Genomic DNA, 23,588 nt, shown 5'->3' with positions numbered 1-23,588 from the left:
AACCTGCTGAAACCTGACAGGAAGGGACAGGCTCCTGCTGTGCTGGAGCTGTGACAGAGTGGGCACAAGGCATCTTTATCAGGGGGTATTATCGAGGAGAACAGGGTGAGCTGCTCATCTGGGTTGGCCATCACATGCAAGTCCCAGCCATGGAGTCTGATGCATGAGAGAAATGCAACTTCTTCTCCAAAGGTGCATTGTGGACCAAGCAAAAGGCAAGATTTAGGAAAAGGAAACAAGTGAAAACCTCACATGCAGAGGTGAAAACAGAATCTGGGCTCAGCTTTCAGAAGGAGAGAGGAGTCAGGGGTTGCCAACATCTGGGCTTCCCTACAGGACTGGGGGTGCTGCTCCTCAGGGGGGAGAGTACCTTGACGTAGTGATCTTTGGAGCCTGTGACCACCAGGTCGTGGTTGCTCGCCGTCTGGTTCACCGTGAGACACATCACCGGCCCGATGTGGCCACTCAGCTTCCCCACGGGCTGCAGCCTGGGTTCAAGGGCACAGGTCAGCCCCTCCTGCGTGCTGGAGCTCATCCAAAGGGCCCTCCCAAGCACAGCCTCCCCCAGCCCTGGAGCACCTCAGGAGGGGTTGTTCCCTTCGGGGGAGAGTGGGCAGGGAGACCCCATTCCCTGTGATTCTGGGGGAGGATGGCAGCCTCGGAGTGTGCCAACATCTGGCTGCAGAGCCCAGGCTGCAGCACAGGGTTCGCAGCCCAGTGCCCACTGGGCAGGTAGGAGGACAAGGCAAAAGCAAGGCACTGCTGCTCATCCCACTTGCCTTTTCCCTTCTGCTAAGCTCTGCCCCGTGCACAGAAAAACCCCCCACCCCAAGCAGCTCCAGTGCTGCTCATCTCCCCTTGGGTCCCATAGGAAGGGGTCCCGAAAATCCTTATTCCAGGCAACTTCCATTGTGAAAAAGGCTTTCACGTTCCCCAGGAGGATCATTTCAGGCCCCTCTGAGCAGCCAGTGCCCACCTGGCACCCGTAGGATGTCCTGCCCATGCCAGCACTCCCCTCACCTGCTCAGCTCCCAGACGCGGACGGAGTTTCCCGCAGCGGCGTAGAGCGTGGTGCCCGTGGGGTTGAGCGCGATCTGGTTGATCTGGTGCTCCCCCTGCACGCTGGTGACAGTGCGGGTGGTGGTCCCAGCACACGCGTCCCCAGAGATCACCTGGCCAGAAGATCTGAAGCAGGGAGGGTTCAAAGGGGGAGGATGAGTGGAGACCAGAGCCACTGAGGAAGCGCCCGGGGCTGTTGGCTCCAGGCTGGCACAGCTGGGTCCCACCCTGAGGAAAGGCCCTGCAGGTATCCCTGTCTTTCTGGCCACAATGGGACCAACAAGAGCTCTGTCCCACAGACCAGTGCCCGGCCTGCAGAGGCAGCCAAGGATGTAGGGTCTGTGCGTGACTCGGAGCATCCTGCCTGGGTTTCCACCTGAGGGCCACTCTGCTCTCCTCCCATGCCTCTCTGCTTCCCACAGGAAGAGCTGCTGAGTGCTGGCATCCAGCACAGGGAAGCAGAGGTCTTGGCCTCTGTACCATGAGAGAAGCACCTTCAGGCTGAGGCAGATGAGCAGAGGCTGGATGGAGAAAGGAGATCTGTGCCAGAGCTAGTGGGTAACTCTGACCTACCATCCTGTCCTAACCTTTGAGTCCTACTCCAGACTGGCAGCCACAGCTGCAGTCTGTCCCATGCTCCTTTCTGGTCTGCACAGGGATCCAAGTTTCCCACTGAAGAGCCTGTGATGTGCCCAGCCACGATGCAGTTTGGGGCTGTGCCCCCCTGCTGGAGCTGCCAGCTCTCCTGGCCACCCCCAGAACAGCTGCAAGATCTCTTCAAAGCTCCTGACCCTTAACAAGGGCAAGCACAGGATTCTGCAGCTGGGACACAGCACCCCTGGTTGTGTGCATACAGCAGGGAACGGAGGCTGGAGAGGTGGGAAAGGACCTGGGGATCCTGGTCAACAGAAAGTTCAGTGTGAGTCAGCAGTGCCCTGGCAGCCAGGAGGGACATCCATGTCCTGGGAGGCACCAGGCACAGCTGGGCAAAGGAGGGGATTGTCCCGCCCTGCTCTGCGCTGGGGCAGCCTCACCTCAAATCCTTGGTGCAGTTTTGAGCACCACAATATAGAAAAGACATTGGAGAGCATCCTAAGGAGGGCCACGAGAATGGTGAAGGGTCTGGAGGGGAAGCCTCGTGAGGGGCAGCTGAGGTCACTTGGTTTGTTCAGTGGAGACTGAGGGGAGACCTCACTGGGGCCTTCAGCATCCTCACGAGGGGCAGCAGAGGGACAGGTACCAATCTGTTCCCTCTCATGACAAGTGACAGGACCCAAGGGAATGGCTGGAGCTGAGTTGGGAGATGTTTAGGTTGGATATCAGGAAAAGGTTCTTCCCCCAGAGGGTGGTTGGGCACTGAACAGGGAATGGGCACAGCTCCAAGCCTGTGTGAGTTCAAGAAGTGTTTGGACAACGCTCCCAGGCACAGGGTGGGATTGTTGGGGTGTCTGTGCAGGGCCAGGAGGTGGGCTTGATGATCCTGGAGTCCCTTCCAACTCAGCCTATTCTGTGACTTTATGACCCTGAGTCTTTGCTGCAGGAGGTCCCCATGAGTTCCCTCACCCCAAACTCTCTCCCAGCCTCTCTGTTCCCTAAGGAAGCAGCACTGCAAACTGGCACTAAAGGAGCTGTGTCTGGCCATGTCCCCTGTCCCTGCAGGTTCTGGAACTGGCTTCTGCAAAGCCAGAGATGCCCAGAGTGCCCCAGGTCCCCCAAAGCTGCACGTACGTGAGGGTGCGGATGCACCGGGCCGAGTCGCGGATGTCCCACACTTTGATGTACGACGTGGACACGGTGAACACCAGCCCCGTGTGGCTGCAGTACTTGATGGAAACCACATTGTTTGGGTGACCCTTGAGAGAAGCGATTTCTTGGCCTGTCACCAGGTTCCACATTTTGCAGCTCCGGTCTGTGGGAGGAAGAACATGCCCAGGAGTGTTGGGGGTGTCTCCTGCAAGGGCATGGTGGCCTGGGGACAATATGAGCATCTCCCCCCACTCACAGGGCCAGAGGAAAGGAGCCAGCCAGCCCCAGGGCAGGACAGGGCAAGGCAGGGCTCAACACTGAAGACAGGGATGTAATGCCCAACACCTCCCACATTCCCAATGCCAACCTGCTCCCACAGCATCTGCATCTTCCCTGTCCCCTCTGCCCATCACCCACCTTTGGACCCAGTGAAGAGCAGCTCGTCGGTGGCATCCAGGCAGAGCACAGGCTTGGTGTGTCCCTCTGCCACCGAGACACACTGCAGCGGGGCTGTCCGGGCGTTCTTGGTGCCACCCACTGGGTTAATGATGCCCCTTCACAGGAGAGAGAGAACAGGTACAGTGCAGGGGTGGAGAGGCACTGTGCCCACAGGCCCAGGGCATGGAAGAACGTGAGCTGTCTCACACCAAGCATCTTCCACTGCCCAGCAGTGAGACGGGCTCCTGCACCTGAACGTGGCATGTCTGAGCTGAGGTCTCTGTGGAAACCCCAGGAATCTCCCCAAGGCAGCCCCTGCCTGCCTCTGCCCCAGCAACACAGAAAGGGAAAGGGGGAGGCTGCCCAGTGGCCTCTGCTCTCCCCCAAACCTCTCATTTGCCAGCACAGACCCAGCACAGATGGCTCAGGACACTCAGCTCATTGGCCCTGAGGTCCCTTTTGGGACAAACTGTGCCCTCTCCAGCCTGAAGCGGAAGCTCTGCTGGGATAAATGTTTCAGGGTACCAATATCAGCACTCCTGTCCCTTGGAGGCTGTCAGCCTTTGGCTGGTGACATTTGGAGACAGGGCCTCACTCCTTTACAGAGACCCCAAGGGTGACAAAGGGCAGCACCAGCATCTGCACCCCACATCCCTGCTGCAATGGCTGTTCCTGCCCCCACCACTGGCCCTGGGCAGGACAGGACCTACCCTGCCCAACCTGCTTCCAAGGGACACTACGGTCTGTCCTGGGGTACACATCATCTGCTGACCCCCTCCACTTCAGACATGCTCAGGGTGCTGAGGACCACCAGCCTGACCCTCCCGTGTGTGACCCCTGGCAGCCCCGATGTGCCTGGTCATCAAGCACAGCCACAAGACCCCAAGTTGTGCTAGTTTCTTCTTACAGGCAGGGAAACTGAGGCATGAGAAGGGCTAGGGAAGGGCAAGGTTTGCATTAGTCATGAGGAGAAGCACAGGCTCATTAATTTGGGTTTGGAAATTGCATGCACGTGATGTTCCTCAGCTCTGCACTTACCAATGCCAAGCCAACAGCCTTCCCCCCTCACCCCTAGTGCTTCCACCAGGCTCAAAGCAACACTGAACCCAAGGGGAAATCCCTGCTCTGCAGGGTGAGACATCTTCCATGGACTGTGAGTGGTTGCCTGCCTACAAACTGCCCAGGGTGACCCAGCTCAGAGTGGTCTGGTGTCACTTCCCCAGTGGCCAGGGGAGCTCAGGGCACAGGCAGAGTGAGGGGACACCTGGGTGCTGAAGGGCTGATCACAGAATCATGGAATGGTTTGGGTTGGAAGGGACTTTAGACATCACCTCATTCCATGCCCCTGCCATGGACAGGGACACCTTCCACTAGACCAGGTGGCTCCAAGCCCTGTCCAGCCTGGCCTTGGACACTCCCAGGGATGGGGCAGCCATGGCTTCTCTGGAAAAGCTGTGCCAGGGCCTCACCACCCTCATAGGGAAGAATTTCTTCCTAAAATCTAGTCTAAATCTCTCCTCTTTCAGTTTTGTCCTGTCACTATTGAAAGTTGCTCTCCCTCTTTTTTATAAGCCCCTTTAGGCACTGGAAGGCTGCAATGTCCCTAAAGGATGGGGGAAAGGTGGTCCTTGTATTGGGAAACCTCTATAGTCAGGTGGATGCAGGGGGAGAAGCCCAGGAGAACCTTAACTCCAAGGCTGAGGTCGGCATCACAATCTGACTTCTTTAGGGAAGAGACTGATCTTTTCCAACTCAGCACCAGGGAAGCACAACCAGGCACGAGGGGAACCTGAGATATTTGCCTGGAAGAAGCTTGCACAAAGGACGTGCTGCAAGCACCCTTCCCCACCATCTCACCATCCTGCTGGAGAGCTGGGGAAGGGGTGGGACAGGGTGGGACATGGTGGCCTCATGCTGGCGAGAAACCATCAGAGATGGAGGAGAACATGCTGCCAACCCAAAGCAGCCAGCACCCATTAGTGAGCCCAGCACCGTGCACCAAGGGCTAATCCAAGCAGGAACAGCTTGAACTTGCAGCTGAGGGACAGCATCGGGCACCAGAGGCAGCATGCCAGGAGGGGACAGACACACAGGCCGGGAGCGGGGTAGAGCAGCAAGGTGCAGGCAGGCCAGGGGGGGCCAGGGAGAGCAGGCGTCTGACAGAGAGAAGGAGGAGCCGAGAAAGGGATAATAAATAGAAAGTTGTCTATACCTCAGCACCTCCGAGACAGAGGAATCGCTGTCATCAGACCTAGGGGCAGAAAATTAGCAGGATTATGGGAGAGAAAACCCAGACTAGAGAAGGCAGCAGTGGAGTAAGAGGTAGAAGATTGTTATTGCATCCAAGCCAGTGTAGGACAGAGAGGAGGAGTGGAGGGAAGGAGAAGGAGAAGCACACATGGAGAACCAGGGGAGAGCAGAAGAGCAGGAGGGCATGTGAGGATCAGACAGCAGGTCTCCATCAGGGAACACCAGCGCTGCTAGCAACACCTGAGCCACGAGCAGCACCTGCCCTGCTGGCAGGAGAGGCTGGAGCAGCACTTGTGGGTGGATGCCAGTCCATCAGCTTCCTCTGAGCCCTCATCCCCTCACCCCATCCTGCTCCCTCGCCTTTCCAGGGGTCCAAGTCTGGCACCACCCTGTCTGCAGGCAGAGGCCAGGACTGTGAGCTCAGAGGGGGCACAGTGGGCAGGAGCACAGCATTGGCATGGCAGCTGCTCCACCACAGGGAGAAGCAGGGAGGTAAAGTGGTGATAGGACACTGGCTGGAGCCAACCCAAGCCCTGGTGCTCCTATAGACCCCACAGGACTCAGGTCATGCCATGTGCTATCACAGTCTGGGTCCCCCTCACTCAGACGCTCTCACCCCACCAGGACTTACTTATCCAAGGCAGATCCCTGGCTCTGGGTGCTCGTGAGACGGGAGAAGACGTTGCGGTCATTGCGTGGACGGGTGGGTGGGGATGAGGGTGGTGTGTAGCCAATGTCTGCAGGCCTGAGCCAAAAGGACCAGAGGGACACGTGACTTGGGAACTGCTCACCTGGCACACCAGGGTCCAGAAGAGCTGCCCAGACAGCATCCTTCCACACTGCTCTGGGCCACACAGCCTCCCCTGCCCACATCACCACTTCGCCCAAGCTCACCTGGCAGGTTGCCCGCGGTCATAGGATTTCCGCCTTGTCAGAGGTGAAGTGTCCGAGCCCCGAGACTGCCTGGGACTGAAGCAAGTGAAAAAAGCAGAGTGGGTGCCCACCCCTGCACCAGGATCCCTCCACAATGAACACTGGTGTCCTCCCCCAGAAGAGCAAATGAGAGATCAGGCTACCCTGGAGTGAATCTTGAGGCAGCCCATGAGCACAGAGGCTTTTGGCAACCCAAGAAACCTTCAAAAAGGCTGATAATCCCGAGCAGGGAGTTGAGGACCCTCGCACCCCCCTTCTTTCCCTCCTCCTGAAGCACCCTCCTCTCCACCTGCAAAGGATACCAACGTACTCCTACACCCTCTCCAAGCCCCGCTGAAGAAATTCACCGCTGCATGCTGTAGCCCAGCATGGACAGATGCAGGATTGGGCTCACCTTCACCCCTCTGCCCCTCCACAGGCCAGGCACAGCCTCCCACAGGCCCATGCCTCCACGGGCCTCCCAGTGCCCAGACACTATCGCCCCATGCTCACAAGGTGCTTCCTCGCGTGGGCAGGCTGATGGTGCGTGACACCTTCTCCTTGTAGTAGGGGTCTCGGATGGAGAAGCCGATCCCATCCTCTTTGATCTCCATGAGGGATGCCAAAGACTTGGTGATGTTCTTGGTGGAGACGTCCAGCGTGGGTCCCAGACACTCAGCTGACACTGCCTTCATCTGCCCTGAGAGCTTGGGTTCTCCCTAGAGCAGGGCAGAGGGCTCAGGGGTGGGCAGCAGGGGGGCAGTGGGAGCAGCCAGTGCTGTGGGTTGGAAGCGTTTGTGCTCTCTGGCCACAGAGCAGCTCCCCCTGTCCCACTGGGATGCCCATCACAGCCAGCTCTCCGCGCAAACACCACAGCCTGCACAGAACAAGGGCTGCTTCCCTCCACCTCTGCCCCACATGGGGACCTCCTTGGTGCCACTTAGTGCCAGGTTTGGGGGCACTGGCTGATGTGGTGGGTGTTTCCCAAGTCTCTTGGGCCTCAGGACAGGAGCACTGTGCCAGGAGACCTTGGTTCTGCCCATCCAGAGAGCAGCCATACTGCCTTATGCCAAGCCTGGTTCCCTGAGGTGCAGACTGCACAGTAGAGGCCTGAAGCATCACTGAACATCCCTCCATCCCTCCTCCCAGGCTCTGGGACAAGGCCACACAAAAAAGGCCAACTAACCTTGAACTTGAAGTCATCCTGGCTTGCTGAGCCCTTCATGGTGAAAGACTGGGAGATGCTGCAAGGAGAAAGGAGCAAAGATGGACCTTCAGTGCCAAACTCTCTTCAGAAAGCTGGTGCCACTGGTCCACCAGACTCCTTGGGTCACCCTCTGCTCCCCAGCACCTTTTCTCCAAGGAATGACCAAGTCTTCACTCCCTGCTCATGTCCAAGAGACATCCTGCTCCCCCCACCAAGGGCTGGCCACCACAGAAAAGCTCAGGTGGGGCTTTGTTCGTCCACGCCCCTCTACGAGGTCCCATGAATGGCACCAGGCATTGTGCCCCGGCCACCACCACCTCAGGCAGCCAGGCTGGGTGCTCACCTCCCATCTGAGGCCAGGCTGAACTCAGAAACTTCCTCATCCGTGCTGGTGTAGCCGTTCTCTGTGTGAGAGGGACACAAGGCATCAGGGGACACCACTGTCACCAGCCCCATGCGACCGCACAGCGGAGGGACAGCCCAGGCAGCCGTGGGGGGCGACCCAGCCCTTGTCCCTGTTGTCCATGGCCAGGGCACATGCTCCCACCCAGCACGGCCCTTGGGGCAGGGTCCCAGCCACAGCACCTCCAGGTGCTTTCTGGAGGGCCGCTACGGGTGGGCACCCACCCCACGGGCAGCACAGCCGGCCTGAGGATGCACCTGCCTCTCGTCCCACCTTGCTGGACGTTGTGGATCAGTGCCTGCAGCTCAGGGTGTGACTCAGCCTTCTCCCGAAGGGCATCCAGGAGGGCGTGGTTCTGCGAGGAGCTGGCCACGTCGTTCTGCCGCAGCCGCCCCTCCAGCAGGCGGATCTGGGCCTCCTTCTGGGCCACCTGCAGCCCCTGAGGAAGAAATGTTGCTGCTCAGAGAGGTGCCACAGGTCCTTGCCACCAGGTTCCCACCCTGGCACCCAGCAAGATACCCTGTCACACATCCACACCCCAGCCCAGCCCCACACCTTGTCGATGGAGGCTTTCAGGAAGTTGTCCAGCAGCAGCCGGGCTTCGGCCAGGGAGCAGGAGCTGATCACCACCGAGGTGTCCGTGGAGTCCAGCTCCTCCTGAAACGTGGAGAGACAAGAGCTGGATGCAGCAGGGAAGCTTTGCTGCTGGACGTGGGACAGGTGGAAGGGCCTCCATGGCCAGCACAGCACTTCCACCACCCTGCAAGCACTGCCCAGTCCAACGCTCACCCTCCCCAGTCTGCCCAGTGGCTGCTGGGGAGATCCGGCCATGGGGCTGTCCAACGCAGCCTGAAGGGCTTATGCACTGCTCCAGAAATCCTGGTTCCAGCACTTAACTGGACACTGAACAGACACCAGGCTCACCCAAATCCACAACCCAAAGCTGAGTGTGAATTAACAGCAGCCCTCCTTCCCTGCCAGTCAAGGTGACAGCTGGGGACAAGCCAGGGACAGCACATAGCCTCTGTTTCAGGCTGCAGGCATTGAGGGGAGTTGGGATCTGCACAGTGGCATGCCCAGGATCACAACTGGACACAAAACCTAGATGGTTTCTGCTGGGAAAAAGCCAGTCCTCCTGGGATGTTTCCAGCACACGAAGCAACCATGGGGACAAGTGACCACCAGCCCCATGGGCAAATGGGGGCCACAATTCCAGGGCGGTGGGACACCAGCAGCCTGTCTATGGACATGCAAGGACCTGCCAGAACTCGTCTCTGTAATTAATCACCTAATGAGAAGTGACTGTGGGTGAAGCCCCACCAAGTGTGACACAGCTCAGAGGACTCTGGGTCCTCTGACCAGAGCCCAGCCCCAACTGGCTGTGCCCAAGGATGCTCTTTCCACAGAGGGATGCTCTCACTTTCTCCCTGCCAGCCAGACCCAGTCCCACTGCCCACCTTGGTCTCCTCAATCTGCATGATGGTGGCCTGGCAGTCCGAAATGCTGTCGTTGATGTAGTCAATGTTGGCCCCTAGCACCTCAATCTCCTCGTTCAGCTCTTGCAGCCCCTTCTGCTCCTTGGGGCTCTCTGCCTGCAGCTTTGCTCGCTTGCCCAGCAACGCCTCCTGCAGCAGTGACAGCTCCTCGCGTTTCTGGGGGAAAAGGGAAGGGGGATCAGCACTGCCCACGTGGCCATCTCCCTGTCCCACACCCACCACCCAGCCCTCTCCGTCCCCAGTGCCACAGCCACCTTGATGAGCCTCTCCATGTCTGCCTCCAGGTTGACGATGGTCATTCTCTGCATTACAATGTCAAAGATGCGCCGCTCCAGCGACTGCCATTTGAGACGGGCAGCTTTGCTGAAGGTCTGGCTCGTCCCCTTCTTGGGGAACTTCTTCCTACAGCCAGAGGGAAGAAGAGGCATATGGGCAGATGGCCACACCGTGCTGGAGAGCTGGGATTGCCCCAGGAAGATATCTGGGATCTGGCTGGCCAGAAACAGAGGATGCATCTGTGTTGTTTCCACATTGCCCAACTTTTCCGTTTCCTCCTAGCAAAGTGGGACAAGAGATGAGTCCAGCAGGGTTTGTGCCACGGCATTTAATCCTCGTGGAAGGCCAGCTTTGGGCTCAAGCCCAGGTGACAGTCACACTCTGCCAGCACAGCTTATCCCAGGGTCACTGATTTAATATGGGTCAAGTGGACACTAAGAAGCCACCCTTCAACCTCTGCCACCAGCCAAAAGCCAGGCATGGGGGTCCCTGGGATGTCTCACCCCCTACCACCCAGCCCCTGCCCTGACCTGGCAGGCCGGGCCCCATTAATGGAGGACGAGGGGTCTCCCAGGAAGTTGTTGATTTTCCTGTTCCACTGGCGCACGATGGTGGAGACGGAGCGAGCGCCAGACTCGGGCTCAGAGGAGGTGGTGCTGGCCGAGACCTCTGCGCCTGAGTCCAGCATGGCCGGCTTCTGGCCCATCCTGCCCGCCACCCGGTCTGACATGGGCTTGGCCAGGCGGCGCAGAGCTGACACCTGCCCGGAGCAAGGACAGAAGAGAGGGTGTCAGCTGGGCAGCCCCAGCCAGCCTAAACCCATTGGCATCACCCCCAGGTCCCCACAGGTCTGAGAGTGGCAGCTCTGTAGACCCAAAGCCCAGGGACATTTGTGCCTCATGGGTTTCCCTCTCCTCCCTCACAGCCCACCCCTGCCCCCAGGCTCTGCTGCTCAGCACGGGGAATTCTGCTGCTGCCTACAGCCATTTCACACCCAGTTCCTGAGCCATAAAACCCCCTCCTGTCCTTTTGGGAACCTCATTCCCAAAGCCAGCCCTGTCTGGAGAATGGGATTTCTCTAAGCCAAGCACTGGGGCCCAGACGTCCATGGGAGCTGGGGGCTATGTGGAGGAAACCCCCTTTCCTCACCTCCTGTGTTTTCCTCCGCAGCACTATTTCCTGCTGCCGCTTCTGAGATTCCAGAGCCCTGATCTGGAACTGCACGAGTGAGAAAGAAAAAGACACCCCTGAGGTCCAGTCCAAACACTCCAGTGGTGGTCGCAGTCCCAGTGCTCCCTTTGGCAGAGTCTCACTCCTGATTCTAACAACGAGCAGGCTCCCAGCCTTGAGCTGGCTCTGGTTGGACATCCCCCCTCCCACAGCCTCCCCCACAACTGCAACAGGAGCTGTGGGAAGCCTTTGGGAACCGTTCACCCAGCTGTGCTCTGCTAGGACTGTGCAGGCTCCAGGGAGGCCACGAGCGCAGCAGGGCACCGAGCTTCGAGGTACCTGTGAGCCCCTGGAGTGCCAGAGCAGGACAAACACCCCGTCCCCAGCCAGGCCAGCCCCTGCACGGGGCCATGGGCAGCATGTGGCCAGCCAGGCTCTCACCTCCTGCCGGCGCTGCTCCTTCTTGAGCTGCGCGATCTCCCGGTTCCTCTTGGTCTCCGCCAGCCGCCTCCGCTGCTGCTCCTCCCGCATCTGCTTCATCAGCGCCACCTGCAACGGAGGGTCCCGTGTGTGCCACTGCCCTGGGGCACCCACCCGCCCAGCGGACACGCTCTGCACTTGCCACCAGAGCGGGGAACATTGCTCCAAGCGGAGAGCCGGGCTCGTCCAGGTGATTCCTCCCTGCCCTGGAGCATCCAGGTACCTTTGCCTTCTTCATCTCAGCCACTTCTGCCTGCAGCTTCCGCAGCTCCCGCTCATAGCGGGACTGGTTCTTGAGCAGGCGAGCATGCTCCTTCTGGGCCGCCTGGAGCTTCTGCAGGTCCCGGTTCATCTCCTTCAGCCGCTTCTCATAGTCTGCTTTGATCTTGTTGGCTTTTTCCTCCGTGTAGCACTCCATGGTGCCTGGCGGGTGAGGAGAGGGCCATGCACCCCAGGATCCTCCTGCACCCACGTACCCTGCCTGGAGGCACCAGGCACTGTGTCCCTCCCTGTCCCATCAGAGCCGCCCTCACCCCATTGTGACCTGGGGTCTGCCTGGGAATACCCACTGGAGGAGCTCAGCACAGAGAGAAGACACAGCGGCTGGGCTGAGCAGAGCTGCAGACTGAGACCCACAGCCACATATATGGGTGACGCTATTTAAGCCTGGAGATCAGCCATGCCACTGGGTCTTTTGCCCCTCAGCCCCTCAGTTTCCCCAGGAGTCCCCACAGCTCATGAAGTGGTGCTCCAGGCTGGGAGAGGCTTTGCCTCGCCATCCTTCTCCAGCAGCAGCAGGGTCCAGAGCTGTGCAGCTGACTGATGCTGCTCCCATGGCAAAACAAGCAGAGCCTTGGGGGTGCCAGGGATTCAAGTAGAGGCAGGGGGATGACAAAGCTCTACCAGAGCCAGGGGTGGATGCTTTGACTTAGAGTTAGCTGGGCTCAAGCTGGAACTGGGGATGGGATCCCACGGGTGAGGCGGTTCTCACTGAGGTTTTGCAGGACCCGGTCCCGCTCCAGCTGCGTGTCCCGAATCTTGTTCTGCAGTAGGATCAGCTTCTCCTCATACTGGTGCTTGAGGGTCTGCAAACGCCGCTGGCTGTTCTCCAGCTCATCAATCAGCTTCTGCTTGATCTCAATCTCACAGGTCAGATCTGCCAGGTCGGCCTGGAAATTCACAGCTGGAGGCAGAGGAGAAAGTCAGGCTGGGAGGGATGGGGGAGCATCACTTCCATGGCCCCACTGAGTCACAGCACACAGAGAAGTGTTGGGGTTTTAGTTTAGTCTTAGTTTTTTTTCCTGTTAAAGGAATTTTCTCCCATATGCATGTTGCTAGGGGACAAATAGCTGTACTTAAGAAAGACAAAAAGGGGAGTGGGGCGGGCCTGGCTACTCCTTTGTCTACACCGGGGTGTGGGGTCAGTTCGCTCTGAGCGTCCAGAGAGAGAAGCTGCAGAGAAAGGAGCTGCTGCTTCTTTCTTTTTGGCCGTTCTTTCTTCCTGCTGGAAACAACGCCGGGACCCCAAAAGCCGCTTTCCCTGCCCTGCTGGAGACCGAGCTGTGGCTGCCCTGCTCCGCTGCTGCTTCGAGCTTTCGCTACGCTGTAGCCCTGCTCGCCCTGCCTGCCTGGGCCTCCGTGGGGTTCTCCCATCTGGATACATCTCGTCTGCCACCCGGGATTTGCGTTCGTCCCTGCCGTTCCAGCCTGCCGTTCCCGAGAGCCCGGGATCAGCTGCCCAGGGGTTTGTGAAGCCTTTGTTCCATCCCTTCCCGGGATCCCAGGGCACCGGTGCCGCGTGCTCCCCGAGCTCGCTCCGGAGCGCCCCCTGCAGCCGCGGGGGAACCATCGCACCTGCCCTGCTCACCGGGAGCCGCCAGCGCCCCTGCCGGCTGCGAGCGGAACTGCACCCGAGGGGAAAGGGCCTGACAGCCGAGAAGGCTGGGACTGGGTTTGTGATTGCTGTTACTGCCATAGTTGTTGTTGTTTTGTTTGACTGGTTATATACATATATATATAGAGTAAAGAACTGTTATTCCTATTTCCCACATCTTTGCCTAAAGGCCCTTGATTTCAAAATATAATAACTTGGAGGGAAAAGGGGTTATATCTGCCACTTCAAGGGGGGCCTCTGCCTTCCTTAGCAGACACCTGTCTTTCAAAACCGAGACAAGAGGGCAGAGCGGCTGATGGCAGCCCACGCTGCTGGGGAGCAGCAGCACCCCAAAGAGCACTGCAGCAACCCTGGGGCTCTTGCAAGTCCCACAGGGCAGACGTGGCTGGGGTGTTTTGGTGAACTCTGTCTTGCCAAGAGAGCAGAGCTCATTGCCAGAGATACCAGCAAATGCCCCCCCATGCCCACAGCTGCGTGCAGATCTGCACTTTACCCTTCTCCTCTGCATCCGAGTCTGAGTCCACCAGGCTCTCTTCACTGCCCGAGTCCTCATCTTCATCCTCGCGCCCATCCTCTTCCTCACAGCCACTCTCATCCTGTTCTTCCTCCTCCTACAAAATGAGTGCCTAATCTCAGCGAGCAGGAGGGCCTGTCCCTCTCCCCACAGCTTCTCCCTCCCTCAAACCTGAGCTCACCCTACAGCAATGAGCCACAGCCACACAAGTGGTACCCAGCCTCCCACACAGGATGCCCAGGGGCTGCAGCACCATTTCTGGACCCCCAGCACACACCATTGAGAGGAGCAGCAATTTGACCCATCCATTCTTGCATCCATCCCTTCCCAGCTGAGCAGCCTGACCCCTCTTCATCTCTGCTGATTGAAACCAAGCCCCCAAAAATGTGGACTCCTACAGCAGGGCTGGCTGGGGAGTATCCAACTTCCCCCTGCTCCAGCACAGAGTCCTCAGCAAAATGACCCTTCCAGGCCACTTCAGGGCCAGGCCCAGCTTGGTCCCTGTCCCACGTGTGGCAATTACAGTGCTCCACACCCAGGCAGCCCCGCAGTGTGAGCACGATGCCCACTCACCTCTTCGACCTCGTTCTCATCCGTCTCCTCCCCGTTGTCCTGCTGCAGCTTCTGCCGCTTCTTAAACGCCTCCTTCTCTGGGCTGGGGGGAGCAGAGGGGGCCTGGTGAGTCCCAGCATGGGAGAGGCCAGAAACAGCTTCTGCCGGGACCACCCTCCCTGCTGCTTTTGGGGAAAAGAGCCTCTGGAATTATGTGATGGGTGAAAAGGAGACCAAGGGCAAGGCAGGGCTGGGAGGGGAGCCCAGGCGTGCGGGGAAGCAGCATACCCAACCCCACAGGGACAGACCGGCGCTCAGCTCCCCCTCCCCAGCAGCAGCCGCCGTCACCTCTTCCTCTGCTGCCGCCGCTCCTTCTTTTTCAGGCGCTCCAGGTCCTGCTTGGCCCTTCGGAGGACATCAGAGGCCTCTGTCTCCAGCGGGGCCGCGGGGCTGCACAGACCAGCCAGGCCAGCGGCCGGCGAGGAGCCCATGGAGTAGGGGGGCCGGGCAGAGACGCGCGAGAGGCTGCGGCGCAGGGACTCGTTCATGGACTCGCTCTCCAGGAGCTTTGTCCTAGGGAGTGGAAACAGGGAGTAGTCAAAGAGGGGCCATCCCACTGCCCCTAGAGGGGGGGATCTTGCCTGAGTTGAGAATCACAGAATAAATTGGGTTGGAGGGGACCTTAAATCTCGCCTCATTCCACAGCCCTGCTGTGGGCAGGGACACCTTCCACTAGACCAGGTTGCTCCAAGCTCCACCCACTTGCAGGGATGGGATAACCACAACTGTACCATTGCCTCACCACTCTCACAGAGGAGAATTTCTTCCTAACTTCTAACCTAAATCTCTCCACTTTTAGTTTAAAGCCATTCCCCCTTGTCCTATCACTATCTGTCCATGTAAAAAAAAAATCCAGCACTCTCCCTCTTTCTCATAAGCCTCCTTTAGGCAGTGGAAGGGGCTCTAAGATCTCCCCAGAGTCTTCTACAGACTGACCATGATGTGCTTGGATGGTGTCAGCCAGGGACAGAGTCACTACTAAGCCATTCCCGCTAATGATGGCTCAGAAAGCCACAATGCTGCCAGACAGGGTACCAGGATCGTGCAAGAGACTGGGATGGACCCAACTTTGGGAGGCAGCAGTCCCTGGAAGACCCCAGGCACTCCAAACAGGACCTCCCCCTCTATCAGTGCCCACACCAAGGACAACAATGGCCAAAGCACTGCCTGGCACCAAGGCCGGGCCTCCTTCAACACTGTATAGCAGCAGTGCCAGCAGCTGCTGTTCCACGAGGCTTACAGTTCACCCCAGCAACGCTGGAGGCACTGAGCTGTGTGAGCCACCCAGCCCCAGCCCCTGGCACCAGGACCCCAGTGTGCCCACTCACCTCAGCTCCTCAATCTCACGGATGTAGTTCTGGATGAGGGTGCCGATGGCTTCGTTGCCATCACCTGCAGAGGCACAGGGGGATGGAGGCAGGCACAGCTGTACCACAGCCCCCGTCCCAGCTGCTGCCTGGGCTGACCCACCATGCCACACACCAGCCCAGCCTCACCTGCTTTGGCCAGCATCAGGTTGGCCTCCTGGCTCATGAGGTAGGTGACCCTGCTGTTGATGGCATCGATGGCCTCCTGCATGGCCTTCACCCTCATGCGCAGGGCGCTGTTCTCCTTCTGCAGCATGGCGTTCTCACGGAACAGGTCACTGTAGCCCTCTGCGCCATCCTCCCCGATCACCCGCTTGCCCTGTGGGGACAGGAGGGAAGGCCCTGAGTGCAGGGCAAGCTGGGACACGGAGACCCAGCACTGCAGCCCTGGGGCAAGCCCAGACATGAAAGCAGGGACAAACCGAGGGACCAGGGAAGTCCGAGCTGAGCAGGCAGAGGGTGAGAGATGCTTCAGGGCTTCTCCCTGCCTTACCACCCCCAAAACCTGGCCAAGGTCCCGCCTTGACAGGCAGGAGCTGGGACCCTGTTTCTTAAGCCTCCTGACTCCTCCTAGCAGTGACTCCTATGCAGAGGGGCAGGAGATGGGAGGCAGGAGGGTCTGTCCCACTAACCCTGCCCCAATTCAAACACAAGGAGGGGGCTTTCTGCATCCATCTCTGCCTCCTCACCAGGGTCACTCCATCAGCTGGGTTTGCCTTTGGTGGAGCTAATTTTCCTCCCAGCAGCTTTGCATGGTGCTGTGTCTGGGATCTGTGCTGAAAACAGCACTGATCCCACAGGGATGATTTAGCTCATGCTGAGCAGGGCTTGCACAGCACCAGGGGCTGTTCTGCCCCTCACCCTGACCCACCAGCGTTGGGCCAGGGGTGCACAAGGAGCTGGGGGAACACATCCAGGACAGCTGTCCCCCACTCACCACAGGGATATCCCAAACCATGGGATGTCATGCTCAGCATATAAAGCTGGAGGTAGGAAGAAGAAACAGGGGGTGCCTGCAGTGCTGTCCCGAGTCACTGTTACACTTGACAGAGCCCTGCTGGGCTGGGGATGGCTGAACACCTCCCTGTGATGGGACATGGGCAGTGAGTTCCTTGGCTTGCTTTACTTCTTAAACTGTATCTGAGCCAACAAGTTTTCTCCCTGCTCCTCTTGGAATTCTCTCCCCCATCCCATTGGGGGGCAGTGAACAGCTGGCTGCACGGGGTTCCCTTGCTGGCCAGGGTCACAGCAGGACACGGGGCCACTCACTGCCTTGTACTCCATCAGCTCCATCTGCAGCCGGGCGATCTCAGCCCGCAAGGCGCTGATCTGCTGGCTCGTCTTGTCCTGGTTCACCACCACTTTGTTCTTGATGTTGCGGGCCCGGTTCGCGTACTTGAGCGTGTTCAGGGTCTCCATGAAATCCCGGTCAGAGGGGCTCACGCAGGCGATCATGATGGTTTGGCTTGGGGGTGCAAGGGCAGGGTGAGAGAAAGTCCCTGCGCTGTTCGGCAACCCAGCAGGTGGAAACCCAGGAGCCGGCACAGAACACACGCCCCAGACACCCATCCTGGGCCCTTCTGTGTTTTAAAACAAGCTACGAACTGGGTTCATCCCTCCCAGGGCCAGAGAACTCACAGGACCCCTCAAGCACATCACACAGCGCTGAGCAAAGGCAGCCCTCCCTCAGTGCCTCCCTCTCTGCAGGAGAGGCAGGGAATTCAGTCCCATGCTGGGCACAACCACTTGCCAAGTCCCAGATCTGCGAGGGCTCAGGAGGGTTTTGCACCACCTGATTCTGCCAAAGCTGCTAATTGCACCTAAGGCTGGTGAGGAGCCACAATCTTTACATCTGCAAAGTCATGCCGTGCCTGGGAGAAGGCATCCCTTCCCCACCGAGCAGCCCCTGGAGCCCTGAGACAGCTCCTACACAGCTCCAGAGCCCCTCAGCCCCATCTGCAGAGGGACAGCCCCAGCAGCCCTCACCCCAAGCTCAGCCCCCACCTGGGACCCCCTTACCTGTTGCCCCCGAGGGAGTCCTGCAGCAGGCGGGTGAGCTTGGAGTCGCGGTAGGGCACGTGCACAACCTTCTTGCTCTGGTCTCCGAGGGCACTGATGACATTCCCCAAGGCCAGCTACCAACACAGAGGGAAGCCCCCCCCCCAGATTCAGCCCTGGCTGAGGATACAGCTGCCAGGTAGCCAGCACGTCAGGCCTGGGGCACACACTGCAGCACAGGTTTGGGTTGCACAAGGGGCAGGCACTGGTCTTCCCTTAGCCTGGGCTGTGCCTCTCTCCCATGCTGCACTGAGAAGCAGCATCAAGCCCCAGGGTTGGTTTTGTAGCTCTGATTAGCAGATCTCACCCTTTTGGGACCTGCACCACTGTGCCCAGCTGCACCCCTCCCCACAGCACACGTCTCCTTCGGCAGCAGAGCTGTGCTCTCACCGCTGGCACTGTGCACACTCCTGCCATCAGGCACGGGCAGCACGAACCCCAGCCAAGACAGCAGCACCCCAACAGCCCATGGTAGCTCCGAGCAAGACCCAGAAGTGTCACAGGCTTTCCCTGGCAGGCCTTGCCTTGCCACTGGCCCTACCCCGTGCAGCCTGGTGCCGTACCAGCCCGCAGTTGATGGAGATCCCTTCCTTTGCCCTCTCGCCAGTGGCACCCGTCCGCTTCAGCCTCTCCGAGCCAGCCAGGTCCACGAAGTGAAACTTGGCTGTCAAGGTCTCGTACTCAGTGGCGGGTTGGGATCCATCCAGAAGGCTGCTCACCTCCCCATTCACCTGCAGCCAGGGACACACGAGGGGTCACCACCCCAGACTGGAGCAGGCAGAAGCTCCCCTGGCTTCACTCAGATGTCAATGAGAGTCTGAGCATTCCCCCTCCGTATCCAGCCCCTCAGAGATGGGGACAGGATCCCAAGAGCAGCTTGCTCTGAGCCACCCTCAGCTCCCATTAAATCCTAATGCTGGCCATGACTGGAAAGAAGACAGAAAAATCCCTGCTTCTCTTCACCAGACTTCAAACCCTCTCCCCTTCCCAAGGGAACTTCATGCATCACCTGGATATGGAACCCAGGAACAGCCTGGCCATGAGGCAGGACCACATCTCACCAGCTCTGGGCGGGCACACACTCTCGTCTGGCACAGGTGAATGGTGAAGATGGCATGGGACCGGGAGCTCTGCACGTTCATCTGGGTGCTGGCAGTGGTGCGGGAAAGAGCTCCTTGTTTTAGGCACTGGATCAGCTACAATGACACCAGGCAGGGAAGGAAACCTTAAAGCACCCTTCTGGTGAGTCAGGACAGACCCTGTGCAGCTCAGTGGGCACACTGACCTTTTCCAGAACACCCCCAGGACTGCACCGTCCCATCCTGGGAGAGATCTCCCCCCACCAAGCTGTCCCCACGTAGCACATCCCTGGCCAGGGGCAGCCAGCTGCCACCCCTGCTTTGTGTCTGCCCCCCCTGCACCCACCTCATCCTGGGAGCTGATGAGGCGTGACGTGACCCCCGTGGTGTAGATGCTTCCGCTGGCATCCTCGTGGATTTTGATGTTGGATTTGCGGTGCCGCGCATCAGGGTCGCGGGTGCTGTCGAACAGGTCCAGGATCTCCTCGTTGTAGAGCTGAGCGGGGCAGCAGTGGGCGTGGGGTGAGCAGAAGAAGCACGAGGCTGCTCAAGCCTGGCACTGGCAGGAGCTGCCCTCTGGCACCCTGCTGCCACTCCCCCCACAGCTGGGGATGCTCGTGTGCTCACACGCGTGTGCAAGGCTGAGCAGGGAGCTAGGGTGTGTGCAGGTGTAGGAGAGGAGGCACAAGCATGTGCATGCAGAGAGGAGATGATGCACAGAGTCATGGAACCCTTCAGACTGGAAAAGGCCTCTAAGATCATCAACTCCAACCATTTACCCCAGCACTGCCATGTTAATCACTAACCCATGTCCCCAGGTGCCACACCCACACATCTTTTGGACATTTCCAGGGGTGGTGGCTACAGCACTGCCCTGGGCACCCTGTGCCAATGCCAGACCACCCTTTCAGGGAAGAAATTTTTCCTAATATCCAATCTAAACCTCAACTGGCACAGCTTGAGGCCGTTTCCTCTTGTCCTGTCCCTGTTCCCTGGGAGCAGAGCTCAACCCCCGCTTGGCCCCCCACCCTCCTGTCAGGAAGCTGTAGAGAGAGAGAAGGTCCTCCCTGAGCCTCCTCTTCTCCAGGCTGAGCCCCACAGTTCCCTTAGCCACTCCTCACCAGACTGGGGCTCCAGAACCCGCCATGCAAAGCTCTGAGCTTCAGTCTGGGTTGGTTTCCACAGCCCAACCCTGTCCACTCCCTGGCCTATCCACTGAGCAGACACCCAGGAGCTACACATCCCCCTGACCTTCCTGGCTCACCTGGCCATAGGAGCCAGTGAAACCCCTCTCATCACAGCTCCTTGAAGTCATCTGTCAAGTGGAAAGGGGATAAGGGGGACCAGGGAGTGCTGAACAAGCAGGAAAACCCTGCTGCCCCAGAGCTGACTCCATCCTTATCTCAACTCTGCAGCATCCTCTCTCAGCTGGGGGTGGAGGGACACTCCTGCCCATCTGTCCCCCCACTATCACCATTCCATGTCACCCTCTTGTACCGCCACCCCAGTGCAGAGTGCTGGGTCACCCGAGGACTGCAGGTGCCTGGCCAGCAGAACGGATCAGGCTAATCCATCCCTGGCTGCCCCAGGTGCCACCAGGCTCCTCAAAGGTTTAAACCTCCCAGAGCCTGCTCCCAGGAGCACAGTCACAAGACAGGGATCAGCCAGAACAAGTCCTGTGCCCCTGCCAGGACAGGAGGGTTGGTGACCAGTGGCTGATGAGGCCATGTGCTGCTTTATCCATGCAGGACTTCAGGACAGGCAGGAAACTGCCCCCATTTCCATCCCAGCACACAGGATCCCTGAAGAGAAGCCCCATGAGCTGAGCACAATTGGGAAGGCAACCAGGAGCTTGGCTAGGCCAAGTGATGGGAATGGGAGGACGCAACAGCACCACAGGAGCTAACAGGGGCTCTGCAGATGGAGACATAAGTGGGAAGGATTTCCCCAGCAAGGAGGTGACTTTGGGCCCTCTCCAAGCCATCAGCATCTGAAGACACCAAGATGTGATGGCCAAGAAAGCCACCTGGAGGCGAGATCACAGCACGGGGTCCCTCCCTGCCCATCTCCTCTGGGCACATCCCAGGTCACAACCTCAACCAGATGAAGCTTGCTTGGGAGCTCAGCTTTGCTCAACATCACCCTGTGCTTTCTCACTGGGGCCTTCAACCAGTTCCCACCTGCATCTCTTGGCTCTTTCAGCCCAGGAGCAACCCCAAGAAAAACGCTGCCAACACACGAGGTCCATGGGCTTCCCAGGACAAACTTCTCCAGGGAATGAAGCCGTTAACAGAAGGGGCTTTTGAATAGGAGAAGCCAGGACAGAGGCAGGAGAGGATGCATTCTCAACGTCAGAGATGCAACAAAGGACATGGAAAATAGCACAGTCCTTCTCACAACCCCACCAAGAGTGGCACCTTCTCCTCTTCCTGTTTCACTGGCAACTCTGGTCCAAGGTAGCAGGTATCCCGCTATCCTTGACCTCAAACAGGGGCAAGACAGCCCAGAGCCCCTGGATCACCAGGGGACCAAGCCATAAGACCCTTCCCATGGTGGGAGCTCCCTCCACCCAGTTTGCAGCCATCGTGAGGCCAACAACATCGAGGTGCTTTGAGTCTCCACGGCACCAGCACACATCCCCAGTCCCATGCCCACTGAGGGCTCCAGCTCTGTCGGGAAGCAGTCAGGGCACGGAGATCTCAAGGCACCCAAAGCATGGGAGAGGAGCAAGGACGGGGCAGGGTGTCCCCCAGACCTCCCACCACCCACCTCCAGGAACTGGGCGCTGACTTTGAACTCAGGTGCTGCCACGCCCTGGCTCTGGGCCGCTCGCTTGCGCTCCTCGATGCCGCTGAAGAGGTGGCTGATGGCCCGCGGGATGATGCCCTGCTCCTCCTCGGAGATGCTCATGTCGAAGCCAGTGCCCATGGTGTACGTCTTCCCTGCGCCAGTCTGTGCAGAGACAGAGAGAGGCAGCTGATTGGGCCCTCCCAGGCTCAGCTCAATGCACCCCACATTCTCCCCCTGCTCCTTTAGGCTCCCCAAACACCCTCACTGAGCCACCGTGACCCCCAGCAACACATCAGCTCCCACATTCCCATCCCAGCCCTGCCTCTTCCCACCCAGTGCCACCCCTGCCCCCAGCTCTCACCCAACCAGGGGCAGCTCTGTTCTCTCCATACCCAGGATCTCACACACCCTGCACCTTCCTTAACCTCTGCAGGTGCCCTCCCAGTATCCCCAGTGCTGCTGGAGAGCCCAACACTGGGGGCAGAGCCCTCAGAGCGGGCAGGGCCTGTACCTGCCCGTAGGCCAGCACAGTGGCATTGTAGCCCTCGAAGCAGCCCTCGATGAGCTTCCCCATACAGGTTGTGTAGATCCGCTCCTGCCATGTGTCCAGGTCAAAGACAAAGTCATAGGTGAAGGCCTTGTCCTTGCCCAGCAGCACCTGGGGCTCGCCAGGTGTCACTGAGGTACAGATGTGACATCCCTCTATCTTCTCTTTGGGCAGCTGCGGACGGATCCTATGGGAAGAGAAGCAGGCTGAGGGCAGCCCAGCCTTGAGGGACACCAGTCTGGTCCTGAGGATGCGAGCACAGCCCATGCTGGGTGCCGTGTCCTAGAGTGTGTCTAGTCCAGCACAACTGGAGGCAAAAGACTGTTCCCCACTGCTCTGCACTGGCACAGCCTCACCTTGAGCGCTGTGTGCAGTTTTGGGCACTGCAGTGTAAGAAAGACATAAAGGTATTAGGGAGTGTCCAAAGGAGGGACAGGAGAACAGCGAAGGGCCTTGAGGAACCATATGAGAAGCAGCTGAGGTCACTTGGCTTGTTCAGACTGGATAAAAGCACCATGAGGTCAGACCTTATCGAGCTCTGCAGCTTCCCCACAAGGAGCAGCTCCAATCTCTGCTCTCTGTGACAGGGACAGGACCCAGTGTAACAGCTGGAGCTGTGCCAGGGGAGGGTCAGGCTGGAGATCAGGGAAAGGTTCTTCCCCCAGAGGGTGCTGGGCACTGCCCAGGCTCCCCAGGGAATGGGCACAGCCCCGAGGCTGCCAGAGCTCCAGGAGTGTTTGGACACCGCTCCCAGGGATGCCCAGGGTGGGATTGTTGGGGTGTCTGTGCAGGGCCAGGGGTTGGAATCAGTGAACCTTGTGGGTCCCCTCCAGCTCAGGACATTCTCCAATCTCTGCTGGAAACATGGCTCATGCAGGCAGGGCACGGGCAGCACCTCTGCCTGCAACATGGAGCATACAGGGCAGGGGAAGCCTCAGCTCCTGCAGCCAGCCATCACCCTGACCTCTTTGTAGCTGAGAACAGAGATTGACACATCCCAGAACTACCAGCAGACACCTCCACTCCTGAGGTGACAGGCAGGGCTGGGCACAGAGCTGGTAGCAACACACAGCCTGCACCCAAAACTGCCCCCGGACCATCAGCCCAGGCCAGGCAGCCCCCACGCCTGTGCTGGCTCATGCACCCCGATGCCCCCGGCAGGCACAGACACGGGCCATGGCATCAAAGAGGGGCTGGGCACAGACACGGGCCATGGGATCACAGCAGGGCTGGGCACAGACACGGGCCATGGGATCACAGCAGGGCTGGGCACAGACTCGGGCCATGGGA

General features: G+C 59.0%; 1 protein-coding gene across 5 annotated transcripts in view; it reads right to left on the bottom strand.

Annotated features, from left to right (window-relative positions):
- KIF21B (kinesin family member 21B) overlaps nt 1-23,588 on the bottom strand; it is a 47,936-nt gene that overhangs the window by 10,090 nt on the left and 14,258 nt on the right. For 3 of the 5 annotated variants that reach the window (XR_005603657.1, XM_039565286.1, XM_039565289.1), the window contains exons 2-32: nt 22,263-22,485; nt 21,731-21,913; nt 19,308-19,457; nt 18,944-19,078; nt 18,446-18,613; nt 17,844-17,959; nt 17,094-17,289; nt 15,954-16,143; nt 15,786-15,849; nt 14,746-14,970; nt 14,419-14,500; nt 13,825-13,942; nt 12,429-12,620; nt 11,661-11,860; nt 11,399-11,506; nt 10,937-11,005; nt 10,318-10,547; nt 9,766-9,913; nt 9,473-9,667; nt 8,571-8,672; nt 8,289-8,454; nt 7,956-8,016; nt 7,592-7,649; nt 6,919-7,124; nt 6,388-6,462; nt 6,125-6,238; nt 5,456-5,494; nt 3,223-3,359; nt 2,788-2,968; nt 1,021-1,185; nt 371-488 (exon numbers count right to left, since the gene is read on the bottom strand). Coding sequence is in view for 4 of the 5 variants with exons in the window: in XM_039565286.1 (XP_039421220.1) it covers nt 371-488; nt 1,021-1,185; nt 2,788-2,968; nt 3,223-3,359; nt 5,456-5,494; nt 6,125-6,238; nt 6,388-6,462; nt 6,919-7,124; nt 7,592-7,649; nt 7,956-8,016; nt 8,289-8,454; nt 8,571-8,672; nt 9,473-9,667; nt 9,766-9,913; nt 10,318-10,547; nt 10,937-11,005; nt 11,399-11,506; nt 11,661-11,860; nt 12,429-12,620; nt 13,825-13,942; nt 14,419-14,500; nt 14,746-14,970; nt 15,786-15,849; nt 15,954-16,143; nt 17,094-17,289; nt 17,844-17,959; nt 18,446-18,613; nt 18,944-19,078; nt 19,308-19,457; nt 21,731-21,913; nt 22,263-22,485 (4,414 nt within the window). In the remaining variant the exon portion in view is untranslated. The remainder of the gene's footprint in view (nt 1-370; nt 489-1,020; nt 1,186-2,787; nt 2,969-3,222; nt 3,360-5,455; nt 5,495-6,124; nt 6,239-6,387; nt 6,463-6,918; nt 7,125-7,591; nt 7,650-7,955; nt 8,017-8,288; nt 8,455-8,570; nt 8,673-9,472; nt 9,668-9,765; nt 9,914-10,317; nt 10,548-10,936; nt 11,006-11,398; nt 11,507-11,660; nt 11,861-12,428; nt 12,621-13,824; nt 13,943-14,418; nt 14,501-14,745; nt 14,971-15,785; nt 15,850-15,953; nt 16,144-17,093; nt 17,290-17,843; nt 17,960-18,445; nt 18,614-18,943; nt 19,079-19,307; nt 19,458-21,730; nt 21,914-22,262; nt 22,486-23,588) is intronic. The other 2 variants (XM_039565288.1, XM_039565290.1) reach the window with 1 other exon arrangement.

This window comes from Corvus cornix, chromosome 26, assembly GCF_000738735.6.
Source record: "Corvus cornix cornix isolate S_Up_H32 chromosome 26, ASM73873v5, whole genome shotgun sequence".
Lineage (NCBI taxonomy): Eukaryota > Metazoa > Chordata > Aves > Passeriformes > Corvidae > Corvus > Corvus cornix.
Note: the sequence above shows the minus strand (reverse complement) of the source record. Positions and strands in the feature narration are given on the sequence as shown.